Source organism: Grus americana, chromosome Z (genome assembly GCF_028858705.1).
Source record: "Grus americana isolate bGruAme1 chromosome Z, bGruAme1.mat, whole genome shotgun sequence".
Lineage (NCBI taxonomy): Eukaryota > Metazoa > Chordata > Aves > Gruiformes > Gruidae > Grus > Grus americana.
The window spans coordinates 77,261,249-77,275,916 of NC_072891.1; the positions used below are offsets into that span (position 1 = coordinate 77,261,249).

Consider the following 14,668-nt stretch of genomic DNA (forward strand, 5'->3'; position numbering starts at 1 on the left):
CACCCGGAGAGGAAAGGGTGGTTAGCGATGAGATGACCAGCCAGGCCAGGAGGAGATGGTTGGAAGATTTGTTTTTGAGCATTACTGGTGAGGTGAGCAGGCCCCAGAGCGAGAGAACTATTGCAAAGCATGCCCAGCTCCTGTGGTGCTCATGGGGAAGGGACGAGATGGAAAGGGCTTCACCCTTTGCGTTGCAGTGCTTTGGGGTCCTAAACGTGCCTGGGGAGAGCCTTGCCAGGCCACCCTGGGGTTGAAAACTCAGGGTCTCGTTTTAAGAAGTGTTGAGATTTGTAAATGCTTAGCATTTCTGGGAAAAAAGAAAAAAAACCCAAAAAACGCAACCCAACCACAAAAACCCAAAACACAGGTTGCTAGTTTCCAACAAACAGCCACCAGACCTATTGTTGCAACGCGGGGCTCTGCAGCCATTCCCCTCTTTGATAAAACTTAACCACCTAAGCCTGAGTCAAAGGATGATGTGCAGAGCTTCTGTGGGTGAATTTGGTCCTTCTCCCACCCAAAAGCCCCCAAGGGAGGCAGAGGGAGTGTGTGGAAGTCTATTAAATTTGGCCACTGCAGAAGATATGGAGGTGTCATATGGATGTGACTGTCTCTTCCTACTCTCCGCTTGCTTTTTTTTTCCTGACTGTCACCTGACAGTGGTGAGAAGTTACTTTGACCAGCTCCATTCTGACGGCTGAGTGACCTCACGCAGGAACTACCTTTTGCATTTTTTGTGTGTGTATGTTTTCAGTGTGCCTCATATTACCACCACTGTGAACAAGTGTCCTTTTTCCTGGCACAGAAAGAAAAGAGTACAGAGCAAGAACTCTGTTTAATTGGATGCTCTGAACTAACAATTAATGCAGTAAAAGCACCATCCAAGAAAGAACAGAAATATCACAGGAAACACCTCAGACTGAAAAGAGGCTTTTTGTTGATTTCTTTCTTTCTTTTTTTTTTTTTTAACTTTTTCATTTTGTTTTTCTGTTGCTGTTATTGATTTTTAAAGTCTGATAATTTCAAAGACACTTCAAAATAATCTTCAGTACTTTTCAACACTATCAGAAAACATAAATCCTGATTTTTAATCTCACTTCTGTAGTTACAAATCCAGACTAACTCCACTAGAGTGAGTGAAGCTACACTCAAGCAAAACCGGTGTGAGACAAGAATCAGGCTCATAATATCTCGCCATGAAAAAGCTGGCTGCTTTTTCACTGTAGTTGAATCAAAGGACCAAGAAACAAAGAAACATCTACTGATTTTGGATGCCTTCGCCTTTTTACATTTTCACCTCGAGGTGTTTTTAACGGGCCTGATTTTCAGAGGGCAGATGAAGAAAAAATTACTGGAAACCAGGCCTCTTTGAAGTGTCCCACACTGGAAAATGAAGCATCCAAAACCACCAGCAGTTTTTGAAAATGTTAGCCTTGTGGCTGTAGGATCTTCTCCCGAAGCAGCTGCTCCGACAAACCTCCGGTGGACCTCCACAGGAGTTTTAGGTGGGTGAGCAGCGCAGGATCAGACCCATCACCTGTCATTACATTGGTGCACTGGAGGTACACTCTGTGAGAAATTACACTTCCCTAAGAGTTACAAAATAAAGCTCAGTCCCTGCCCCCATTCCCAGCACTGAGAATTTCGTCATTGAATCCAGCGGGAACAGGGTCAGACTGTGCGAGAAGTTCATTTATATTCTAAGGAAATAGAAAGCAGTATCTCTCATCTACTGGAGTTCAGCAGGAAAACTTCATGTATAAACATTGGCAGAGTTACTGAAAGGCAAGCAATTAGATCAGTGACTCTATTTCAGTTGGTGTGACAGCTGCATCTTTTTCATGTCAAGTTAATTTCAACTGTAATTTGGGGAGATGAAGTACGCATACAATACTGTAATCTGGAAGATTTATATAAGGCAAAATCATCATTCATACATTTTCTAGAAAGAATAATTAAGGTCCACTTTTGGTATCACCAATAAGCAGAAATGGCTGATGGGTTTTTCTGACACTGCAAACTAAACTGGAAAGTTACTATAAAACAAAACTATGCAAACTTTTTGGGAAAGACTTGTCTGAGTTTTAGCAAATTAAAACAGTAAAATGATCTAAGCCTTTCCCCAAGAAATAAAAAATAGGATATATAAAATAATGTTTAAATGTGATTTTTCTTAAAAAAAAGAAGCAATATTTTTTTAAGGCTCTTGTATCTGGCTGCTGTGAAACTCAGAGTCCCACAAAATCCTAGGAATCTGATCAAGCCTGCCAGATATCCAAAGAAAAATGTAAAAAGTGTTTTCATTATATATATATATAATATATATATAAAAATCAAATAAATATGAAAACATTTGTTCCATTTCCCATTTATCTCTCACTCTGCAATATTAAGGAAAAAAGAAACAAAAAAACCACAAAAAAGAAGCAAAAAAACCCCCCCAACCCCTCCCCAAACTCCAAGTAGCACATCTGATGGGAAAATAACCATGCGCTCCTCTTCCTGAAGAACTAGAAAGCAAAGCAAACCCAACTGCAAGGCAATGGAGGCATTCACTTCCAGTTCACAGTATTGCAGTTAGAAGTACAGTGAGGTCTAGGTAAGTGATGGAGCAGGAGCTGCCCGGAGCGGGGAAGGAGAAGGCGTTCACATGACAATACAGCACTGACAGCGCTTTTTCTTTTGTGTACCTGGGGCAGCTTCCAAGGGCAGGCTCTCTTCCTTCCCCTCGGGAGAGGAGGGCTCTGTCGTATCCGACAGGGGCCTGCCAGAGACCAGCTCAGCGGCGTTCCCGTCCATGGTGGAGACGTCCGTCACTGTCTTCTCCCGCAGAGACTTCTCGTCGTCTTCGTCGATCAGGACCAGCTCTGCCTTGATGGTCTCATCATAGCCCAGCACTTTCTTCGTCTCCTCTTCGTCGTCAATGTTCTGGTAGCCCATAAATATCATTGTCACTGGCTGATCTGCGCTGGCCTCCAGGGCTTCGCCACCGCAGGGTTTGTCTTGGGGCTGAGGGTTTGCAGCATGCCCTTTGCTGGGTTTGTGTACCATTTCCAGCTTTGCCTCCTTGAAGAGCATTTGCTCCTTCATATGGCCAAGGTTTCCATCGGCTACCATATTTCTGTCTGACACAGTCATTGTTTCATACCCTTCTTTTACACTTGATTGTCCAGCTTTTTGCATAAGTTCATCTACGTCCTTTGAGCTTAATTTATGTACTCCATTTTCTACCACTGTGCCACCAGAGTGAACCTCATAGACTACCTTGGTACCATCATCATAGACTTTGAATCCTCTTTGATGGGCCTCATCTGGGCCAATAGGTGAAGCAGAGACAATCTTGGTCTCTCCTGTCTGTTTGTCTTTCTCCACATTAATTTCCATGGTGCACAAAGCTTGAATGAAAACAAGAGAGGAAGTGCATGTTACAACAAAAAAAGCCAGTGAATGGTTAATTGCCAAACAGACAAAGAAAACTACGGTGCCCCTTTTTCTACCTCCTGCTTCTAAAGGTCCAAGTGTCCTACGTTAGAGGTGGGACGCAATGCTGTGGACAGAGATAGTTATTACACTACAGCTTTTTGTGCAGCTGGAGGCTAGGCATACCTGCGGCAAACAGGACCTAGTCTTCCAGCTCACGCCATGTGGAGCTGTCTCGGATCAATGAGGAGCACCAAGAGCACTTGGGTTAGGTGTAATTTAGACGAAGGGAGGTGACAGCATGCAGGTTGCCCTCAACCTTTCCATTTTGAACTTGCCTCAAAATTCAGCGGGAAACTCATCTCCAGGAACGTCTCTACTCTTTTCTTTCCCTGTCATCAAACTGCCAGTTAGCTGGTACCAAGTTTTGTTTGCTGCAAGTAACACCCAGACTGTTTTATTATTAATGCTTGTTCTTGCTTAACTCTTCCATCCGTAGTGTTCAAAACATTTTAGAGAGGTGAGGAAACATTGTCTACCCCTGTTCTACAGGTGAGAAAATAAAATCACACAGGAATGGGATAATTTCCCCTGCAGATGCATGGCAGGGCAGGTGTCTCAGCTTCCACCCCAAGGCATCAACAATGACCTCTGCTTGCAGAGAATGTACAAAATGGACAAGAACTGCTTCTTCATTTATTTGAATTAGGCCCTAAGCACCATTGCCAGAGTTGAAGAAAAAAGTAATAATGAACTGATTTTCAAAGCCTCATGAAACAACAGGTGAAAACATGCATGTGAGGGATGCTGCTTTAGATAGCAAAGAAGCTTTTCTAGCAGTTAAGAAGGATGCAGTAACAAGATAAAAATTGTAGAGACCACACAGTAGGAACAGACAGGCTCTAACACCCATTTTGAGATATGATGGCATCTCACTAGACAGCTTTCCAAAGAAAAATGTGCAAAGATCTCACAGATTTTCCAGAAGTGGTCATCTGTTTAAGCATTCCTTGTATGCAGATGAAGACATTTTGGCTCACGGACAGACATCCACAGACACTTAATTACAAATTACCACAGGCAGTGACAAGCGTTTGTGAAACTTACGGTGACCATTTCCACCAATGAACCTCAATGTACCTGGGGGCACCACAAACTGATGTGTTGGCTTTTTTTCCTGACTTATTTTCAAGTGAGTACAGAATATCCTTGCCCCAAGAACCAATGTACCTTGGTATGCTTGTATTTAAAAAATCACGAATATAAAAAATTACTCTTGCTTTAATATATTCCCTCAGTCTTATTAACACACAGATTTTTTTTTCTGTATCCTTAAAGCAAAGTATTTCATCAGCAATAGGAAGTTTATCATGATGTGCATCACGACTCCCCTCCTATAGCTCTAGACAGAAAATTCATGTATTGCTGAGTGGGTGCATGCTGGCCCCTGTGAAGTGGTCTCCTCTGGCCCCCGGGGGTGCGGTCTGGTAGGCAGCCCAGCCAGACGGGTGTCTGGCCATCTACGTGTCGCATGTGGCCCTGGCAGTGCTGGTTAGGTGAAGTGAAATGCTGCACCAACACCTGCATGGAGATGGAGGATGGAGGTGCCGTGGGCGAAGAAGCATTGCTACCTCTGAGAGCAAAGTGCTGCTGAAGGCTGGAGTGGGCTGCAGAAGCAGGGATCTCACGTTGCCCATTGCAAGCTAGGGAAATATCCCTAAGGTCTGTGTTTTACCACTGCTTTGAGAGGTTTATGGGCTGGTTGTGTCCATAGCTGTCATGACCTGGAGCACACAAAGTGATTCCCCTCCCTGTGCTGGAGTTTTCACGCCTGGCCATCCCACCGCAGCCCCTGCAGCCAGGAGGAGGTTGTGGGGGTAAGAGCTGGGCTCTGCTCTGAGGTGTGCAACAGGAGACTGAGGGGCAGCATGGACTGAAACGGGAGATTTAGGCTGGAAATAAGAAAAAACACTATCGCCCCATGGCCAGAAGCAGTTAAGCCCTTGAGCAGGTTGTCCTGAGGAGCTGTGGAAGGCTGCACCGTGGTGCAGCTCAGAGAGCAACTGGCATGGATCACTTGCTTGCGACTGTTCCAGCCCAGGAGCTAGTGGGCAAGTGTCCTTCAAATCTCATGCAAGTAACTCTGCCCTGAAGCCTTTAATCCGACTTTTAAGGGGTAATGAAACAAAAAGACACAGGTGCCACCATTAAGCCTCTGGGATTTGCTCCCTTCTAGGTGCAGTTTCTTGGGTGGGAGCAAGGGGAAGGAGGAAAGGAAGAGGAATTTCATTTATTGGCTTGGCCCCAGGGCCTCTGAAAATCACTTGACCTCACCAGGGCTGCTCGGGCAGATATTGTTCAACAACTGCAAACATTACAGAGGTAAAAGTAGGGATTGGCTAGTCTATGGTGCAGATGCTGAAACTGACACACTGGCAGGTTTTTGAGTGGCAGCCAGCTGAACTGAAGCAAAGCTGAACTATGAGGGAGCCACAGCACATCCAGAATATCATCTCTGATGGGCAGAAGTTCCTGATTTGTCCTGAGCACCACAGCCCTGCAGAGAGGGCACTGCTGGCTCCCCTGGAACTGGCCACCTGCTATCTTCTTGGTGAGAAGCAGCATCCTTAGCTCCCCTGGAGCTGCTGTGCTTCTCCTCTTCTTAAAAAAATGAAACTTTTATCTGGGGCATGACTTTTCAGTAAAGGCTGCTGATTTTCCTGTGAAATAGTTGAGTGCTATGTTATTGCACATATTTTTAGTGCAGAAGAGGGTGCAATCTGCCAGACCCTCCCTGTTTTAGTGAACAAATTTTATTCAGTAGAGTTTATTAAAAGAAGGCTTGTATAATGGGCCTGAATTCAGAAGCAGATAGGGAAAATCTGGTAGTTAAATCATGTGGACCTGGCCATATTTAAGAAGAGTTGCAAGACACGTCTCTTTATCTATAGTATGGAGTACTGATAAGTAACAATGCCCTACTTATTAGGAAGACTTTGGGCAACAAGTTCTAGCACTACTTGGAAGATTCTGTCCTGCGGGCTGATTTGTTAACAGGTGTGGCCCTTTTGTAATTTATGTTTGGCTAATTTGCTTGCACATTTGCCACTGTCAGCATTTTACTTTCATTTCTTCTACTATCATTTCAGCGTTCAGTCATTGACATAACATGCTGTTTATGACCTGCCCCAGGGGTGACATTTAAGCTACTTGTGCAAATAAATGGATAAATATATGTGGGCTTCTTAGAAAGCTGTTCACTAGTGAAATGCATTGCCATGGGAGAAGCAAATAACAGAACCTTGCTTATCTACCTGTATGAATAATGTTCATTCTCTCCAGGAAAACCTAGCAGCCCAGCTCGTCAAAGTAGCTGAAAATCGAACTAATGTTGATTTCTAAAATGTCTTTATTTAACCAGAGCTTATTTACTGCAAAATGTGCTCTATTAATACAATGCCAAACTATCTGACAATAGAGTTGAAACTGAAAGCAGTAGTTGAAGATGACAGCCTGTATTCACAAGTACAAGTATTCTGAACGAGCTTTAACTACAGTGTAACATGATGCAGTGCTTCATGACGACAAGATCCCAATGTGAAGATGAAAGTATCTGGCTTCTGCCTGTTATGTGGATTCAGAGGCTGTTCTTTAAGAAAAAAAATCTTAGTAGACTTTGAGCTTCTTTTAAGATGGAATGCTTACAGTCTACCTTTGAGAACTGGTGCATTTCTTTGAGCTTTGAGCTATTGCACACACATAATACTCTTATGAGGACTACATGAACAACGCTTCCGGGTCACTTGAAGAGTGAAAGAAATTATTGTGTTCTTGGTGTTGACAAAATGGCACAAAACACACAGGGCAAAGCTTGCTTTTAAGACGGATCAGGGTAAGCACTGGTAGAAGGGAAGCTTTTGGAATGACTTGCAACAGGACCTCTGAACAAAATGACATATCCTGTAGCTGTGTACAGTGTCTTAGCTGCAGACATTGCTTTGCTATGCTTATTAACCCGTTCATCAAGTATGCCACCTTTCATTCCCACTCCTTGGGACACCTCTTAAGTAGCCACCAGCAATTTGGTCTTGAGATAGGGAATACATTGTTTAGAAAAGAAGGATCTTGAAAATAAGAAAAACATACAGCTTTTAACAATCATGTTGTTACATTTAAGACACATACTCGATCTGAAAAATAAGCGTTAAAAAATCCTCTATATGACTCCAAGCACAAAACATGATGTATTTCTCCCCACCTTTTCCCCAAGAAGAATGAATGATATACAAATAAGTATAAAATGACATAAAAGTTTGAATCACATATGGGGTCTTGTGAGTGCCTGTCTCTCGTTCATCTTAACAGGAGTTGCATGGGTACAATGAAAGAGGCAAAACCTTGGCCTAAATACCATGTGTTTTTATCAGAAGAGATGGAAAGAACTGAATGCTTCCAAGTAAGAAAATTTGACACATTTCCTATGCTACTTGTATGCAGTTGAACTACATTTTTTTTGAGAGTACTCACTGCTGCTCAAAAAGCCTTGACTTATTTACAAAATACAAATCAAGCGGCATTTCCTGGCATTTAAACGATATCGGGACACCAGACCCATTAAGGTAATATAACAAAAAAAGTTCATGGCTACTGGACTGGTATTATAATACTTTGCTCCTTGAGACTTACCAGCTACTCTGCTTGCTCCGTCCCGCCCAGGAACTGGCTCTGCTGTTCGTGAATAGAGGGTTGGGAGTTCAGGGATCTGGGAGTAAATGTAATTTACTGCATCTGGTGTCAGAGAACAGGAAACAGTTAGATTCGTGCTATGAGCCCCAGTGGCTTCATTGCTTAGACAGCAGAGTGTTGTCAGCCCTGACAATAGTCACTGGAGCTTTGTACTAGATAATTGGATCAAAGCAAACAAAGTGCAAAGTCACCGTCGTGTGATTGGTGTTCAATAGACTAGCTGAGGCAGGAGGGAATGGGTCCAGATGACTCAAACCTTATGTCAGTTGAACACATAAAATTATTTGTCAGGAGGTTCTGGATTTATCAAGTCCGTGACCTTTAAAACGGGGTGGGGGGAGAGAGGGGGAAGGTAAGGAACAAACCTAACGTGATACCCAGAATACATGTCATTTCAAATAGAGATATAAAAGCCTAAAAATGCTAGTGTTGACTGAATGGGATGAAAGGCCAGCTCTTTTGCACTGGTTGTTTCCAATATTATTGAACCAGCATTTGGCTTTTTGTTCTTAAATTTAGCTAATTTAGCTAATAATGAAATCACATATAGATACTAATAGGGTGCTTGTTGTCAGCTTCAGTAGGTATTAAGCGCCTGCCAGTTATGCAGTGCCATCATTCATTAACAAACCCTGAACTGGAAGAAACCTATCTTAAAGGACTGACTTGTTTTACGTTTGAGCTTACGGTTGTTTAGCATAAGCTAAATATGTTCTTTAGAAGAGACATTAAAGAAATCTACAAATATTTACCAGGAGATGTTTTGTGGCTGGGTTAAATATAACTAGATACCATATATATCGTTCTGCTAGCATTCAGTGACTGAGTTAAAAGCTGAGCTCAGAGGAGAGATGTGCAAATAACTGACTTACAGTTCAAGTGCCAAACCAAAATGAAAAAAAAAAAAAATTAAAAAAAATCACATTCTTTCCTATCAACTGGAAATGTTTTCAGTTTTGTATGGCAACGATTGAATTTCTGTTCAACCGTAAGAACCTATCTGATGTGAAACAGAGCATACTTTTTCCTCCAAAGGTACTTTGCTGGTTATAATTTAAGTTGTTGAGCCCTCAGTATGGTCTGGTCCATGTGTCAGGATAGGAGGCAGAATATGCCTTCCTTGGTGCCTCTTGTTATAAGCAGGTGAGATAGGAAAACCAGTGCAGACCATAAAAGTGAACTGGTGAAAGAAGAAAAAATGAAATGTCCTGTTGGAGGCTGCTTGACTGCATCTGTTAAGGGAGATATTTTCATCACATGCCCTAAGGGCTAACACCCATCCCAGAAAAAAACCCTGCACCCGGTGGCATCCTCAGCAAAGACATGATGTGCCACCTCTAATCCCAAAGTCTGTTCCTCTGGCAGGAAAACTGGGCCTGGTATTAGTGAAATGGTTTTACCGCCTTAACAGCCTGCCATGGCCACTGGTGCTGCTGGGTGCAGGAAGGCAGTAATCACAGTCCCCAGGCAGACATGCCAAGCCTCCATGGAGCACTGTAGATGACACAGGTAAGGTGATCCCCTTTCCCCCTTCCTGTGTCAGAGGAGGATGGAACAGAGGCACAGTGCAAGTTCTTTCCAGAAAGCCAGAAAGTTAGTATATAAGTTCAGTTTGTAACAGATGAATTTGAAAAAAAACCTCGGCCAGGGAAATATTGTTTTATTTCATACTTCAATGGAAAATGCAGGCTTGGCAAATGGGCTTTTATATTTTCAATGCATACTGTTTCCTTAAGTTTTTTTATTTATTTTTAGCAGTAGAGAAATAATTGTTTAAGCGACAGCTGACTGAGCAATGGCCAGCAACAGCTGCTTTCTTTTGCAGAGTTTCTTGCCTCGGATGAGAAATTGGTACAATGCTCGGTGTTATTCTGGGAAATATCACCAGTAAATGAGCAGGCCATTATTGAAAACTGAAGCAATTTCTCAGAAGAAAGAAGTGGCGACTGTTTCTGGGCCAGAATAAGAAGGCACTTTTTGTTCTGGAAATGGCAGAAATTTAGTAATTATTCACCACATAGAGTGTACTGCTTGAACAGTCGTTTCAGTACACTCATCCAGCGACTTGAGTGACAGACCTGTGTGTCCACACGTGGGTGTAATCAATGTAGACTTGTGCTACTTAACTAATAACCTTACTTGTTTTGCAGTCTGTGGGAATAAATAAGGCATGGTTAGGGTACAGTTCTCATCCCAGGGCACTGCAGGAGGCAAAATCCATTACAAGTGTTTGTTTTTCCACAGTGCCCGTACAGGCAACTGAGCTGTCCCTCCTGGCAGCTAGCATCGCTGACGTCTAGCAGTAAGCGAGATCAGTTGTACAGCTTGATAGTGAAACTCTTGCTTTGATGCTGTACATATCTGTGGACCTTAGTAAGGTTTTTTGCCTCCTGCATTAGGAGGCAATACCTAGGTAAGTGTTAGGTGTTGTTAATATTGACTCAGTTTAGAAACTTCTCTGGATGTTACTTAGAATAAAATATTTTAAAATTAGCTTCAGAGCTCCTGACAGTCTCTATTGTCCTGAGCAGGGAATGCTGTGGTGGGGGTAGGATTCTCATGTATTTTCTTCTGAAGCAAGTGGTGGTGCTATGTGTCAGAAATGGGGTATTTGACTAGAAGAACTTGGGGTTTGGATGATTCTGCCAGTTCCTGTCTTGTCCCCATGCCAGACAAAATGAACATGATCATTTCCCTTTACCTCACTGGCGATGAGGTCTGTTTCATTTAGCACCTTTAAAAAGGATATGAGATCGATTTTACAAGGAGTTGATGAGATCCAAATTAGCATTTCGTTTGCATGAGAAGTAAGACAGAACATAAATTAAAGCATTTGAACTGACTACATTCAATATCTTCATTTCAACCTTTGATGAGTTATTAATCTCTAAGGAGGCTATAAAACATGTCATGTGGCATTTTGTACTACTTACAACAAACTGTGTTTCAGGACTATGGCACTTTTCCATACTACCAGACAGACAAGTGCTTAGGAAAATATATGGGGCCAGATAATCCTTCAAGGGTGCTTACACAAAATTAAACCTTCAGAACTGCTCAGAATAACTCTCACGCAGAGCCTTGTGGCCAAATGTCAGACGAACTCACTTTCCAAGGGCTGGATTATCTTTAGAAAGTCTGACTATCACTAAAATTAGTGTCGAAGGTCTTCCACAAATACTAGCTCTCACAGCAGGGCTGTTCAACCTGCAAAGCTCCTTGGGGCTCCATGGGGCTACATCAGAGGCAACAGAGATTATGACCCTCCCACCACATTTGTAAGACCATGAACAGAGGTTTAAGGAGGAAGGGTTGCTAAAAACTGAATAGCCTGGCTCTGATTTAGTGAATCATTCTTTAAACTAAGGAACTTGGTGGGTAGGGTCCACAGCTGACACCTGTAAATCTGTAAGCAACAGGGTGGATGAGTGTGCCGAACAGAGCAGTCAGGAATGCTCTGCAACCCTTTCCAAAGGCAAGAACCCTAAGTTCAGCCACCTCAAGTGCATGTATACTAATGTATGTAATCTGGGCAACAAGCAGGAGGAACTAGAGCTCCATGCCCAGTCTGACAGAAGTCATAGGAATCACAAAAACTCGGTGGGAAAACTCATGTGATGGGAAGACCACAATGGATGGCTACAATCACTGTCAGAAAGATAGGAAGGGAAGAAGAGGAGGTGGAGTTGCACTTTATGTGAAAGAGAAATTTGAGTGTTTAGAGGAGAGCTCTGGAGACCATGCTAGTTCTATTGAATGAATGCCTTTGGATAAGATTAGAGGGACATCACCAAAGAGGATCTTATGTTAGGTATCTGTTACTGACCTCCCAATCATGATGATGAAGCAGAGAAAACCTTGCTTTGGCTGTTCAAGGAAGCCTTGGGCCAACAGAAACTGGTCCTCATGGGTGGCTTCAATTAGCCAGACATTTGTTGGAAAACAACCCAAATGGTGCACAAGCTGTCCATCAGGTTCCTGGAACGCATTGAGGACTGCTTCCTGTTACAGATGCTGGACATGCCGACAAGGAGCAGCACATTGCTAGATTAACTGCTTGCAATCTGAGAAGACTTACTTGACAACATAATTACCAATGGTAGTCTCGGACACAGTGACCACAACATTATGGAGTTTAAGATCCTGCTGACCATACTGAAGACCAGTAGTAGGACAAAGACCCCAAATCTTAGAAGAGCCAACTTCAATATGCTCAGAGCCCAGCTGCGAGAGATTCCATGGGAAGCATCCATGGAGGGTAAAGGAGCTTGTGAGTGCTGGCAGTTATTCAAGAGTACCTGCTGAAAGCACAAGAACTGTCCATCCTCTACAAAGGAAAAGGAAAAAGGCTGAATAAAAGACCACCCTGGTTCAACAATGAGCTTTTAGGCTTTTAAAAGCAACAAAGAAGCATTCTGACTATGGAAAGGCAGCCAAATAGCCATTGAGGACTACAAGAACCTTGCTAGGGCATGCAGAGATGCAGTCAGGAAGGCTAAGGCTCAGATAGAACTGAAATTGGCCAAAGATGTCAAGTACAAGAAAGGATTCTTCAGATTTGAGAGCAGTAAGCAGAAGCACAGGGAAGACATAGGCCCATTACTAAACAGGGCAAAGAAAATAGTCACTAACAATGCTGACAAGGCAGATGTTCTCTTTGCCTCTGTCTTACTGGTGTAGCTGGACCCCAGACCACAAGATCAAGTAGCTATGGCAACTCATGTGTTGATCTGCCAGTAGTGGAAGAAGGGCTGGTCCACAGCATCTTGCAAGGGCTCAACACACATAAATCCATGGGTCTGGTTGGAATCCACCCCAGTGGGTTAAGAGAAGTGGCTGACATTGTTGCAAGGCTACTGTCTATAATATTTGAAAGTCATGGAGATCAGGGGATGTCCCTGATGACTGGAAGAGGGAAAATGTCATACCCATCTACAGGAAGGGACTAAAAGAGGACCCAGGAACCTAGAGGCCCACTGGTCTTACTTCATTCCCTGGGAAAGTGACAGAATGAGTCCTCCCAGAAACTATTACAAACCAAATGAAACAGGTGATTGAGAAAAAACATCATGGATTTACCAAAGGCAAATCATGACAGACTAACCTGATCACCTTCTACAACAAAATACTATCTTCTGTTGACATGGGGAGAGCAGTGGATATTCTTTACCTGGACTTCAGCAAAGTATTTGACAGTGTTTCCCACAGCCTTCTCCTGCACAAACTGCCAAGATGCAGTTGGATGAGTGGTCTGTGAGATGGGTATGAAATTGGCTAACACCTCACAGTCAGAGGGTGGTGATGAGTGTTTTTATCCAGGTGGCCAGCAGTGCTGCAATTGTGGCAGCCATAGATACAGATCAAATTAAAAAGTTACTTAAAACCCTACAACTGAAAAACAATCACTGATGAATTTTTACAGGACATGTGGAAAGCACTCTACAAAGATCTGTACTTGACTCCTCTGAGGACATGCTCGTCTGCTTTACTGTTGGGCTGCACAGCTGATTAAGATCAGAGGAGAGAAAATCAGAAGAGTCCCTAAGCAATGTGCTGGGAACTAAACAATCCAGGCCAGGTTTCCAGAGCCACATCTTTGCCAAATACATGCTAATACATACCAAATTCAAACAGAGGTTTGTGCAAACTGTAGAATTACTGTAATTGTGGCTTCTGTATGTTGGCTGAAGTAGCAGCATGTAGTTTGCATATGGATGGCCAAAGATTGTAGAGGACAAATTTACCTGAGGCAAATTCAGCAGTCAAGGGAGTTACATCAGATCTTAATGTGGCTTTTATTTTATATATACATTGAGCCATAAACATACGCATACATGAAGAGCTCTCTCCCTGCCATTTGTTCACAATGTGCGTGCAGCATAGCACTACAGCATGCCTGGCTTTGTCTGCAGACCTGAGCAGCAACAAATATCATTCCTAGCATCACCTCAGCCCTTGTTTAATGGAGAGCTTGTCAGTGACAAGCCACCAAGGAGCTGGCAGAAGCACAGCTGCAGGTGGCAGGGCCACAGCCCCCAGCCTCAGCTTCTGCTCTGCTTTCTCACGTGTGGTTATCTATGAAGGCAAAGTGTGTTTGTACCCCGGAAAACATAGGGTTTGTGTTTATTGTGCCTGGATGACTTCAAGCTCTGAAATGCTCATTGCCAAACACAGCTGTTTTCTGGGAAGGGTGGGAAGGACACAGAGAGTCACTTGATCGGCCACTGATGCTCACCACCACTTCTCCTCTCCCCTCGCAACCTTCGCCTGGGCTCCTCTGGGCTCTGAGCTCCATGTAGTGGTGCTTTCTGTGCACTCAAAAGATCTGTCACCACCATATATATGACACAAAAACATGCACAGGGACACAGTGATGAGATAAATCATTTTCTGTACCATCATTGTGTTTAGAATAAAGGAAGGGATGGGCACAGGGCAAACTAATGTGAGATTTATGGAATGGAAGACTTTCAGGATGTGGCAGCAGTTGAAGAAATTGCCC

At 43.2% G+C, this 14,668-nt stretch overlaps 1 protein-coding gene across 4 annotated transcripts in view; it reads right to left on the reverse strand.

Moving 5' to 3' along the window:
* PALM2AKAP2 (PALM2 and AKAP2 fusion) overlaps window positions 1-14,668 on the reverse strand; it is a 269,198-nt gene that overhangs the window by 139,963 nt on the left and 114,567 nt on the right. For 2 of the 4 annotated variants that reach the window (XM_054809515.1, XM_054809514.1), the window contains exons 6-7: window positions 8,107-8,208; window positions 2,691-3,395 (exon numbers count right to left, since the gene is read on the reverse strand). The exons of 1 other annotated variant lie outside the window; for it this stretch is intronic. In XM_054809515.1, the coding sequence (XP_054665490.1) occupies window positions 2,691-3,395; window positions 8,107-8,208 (807 nt within the window). The remainder of the gene's footprint in view (window positions 1-2,690; window positions 3,396-8,106; window positions 8,209-14,668) is intronic. One more of the 4 variants, XM_054809516.1, reaches the window with a different exon arrangement.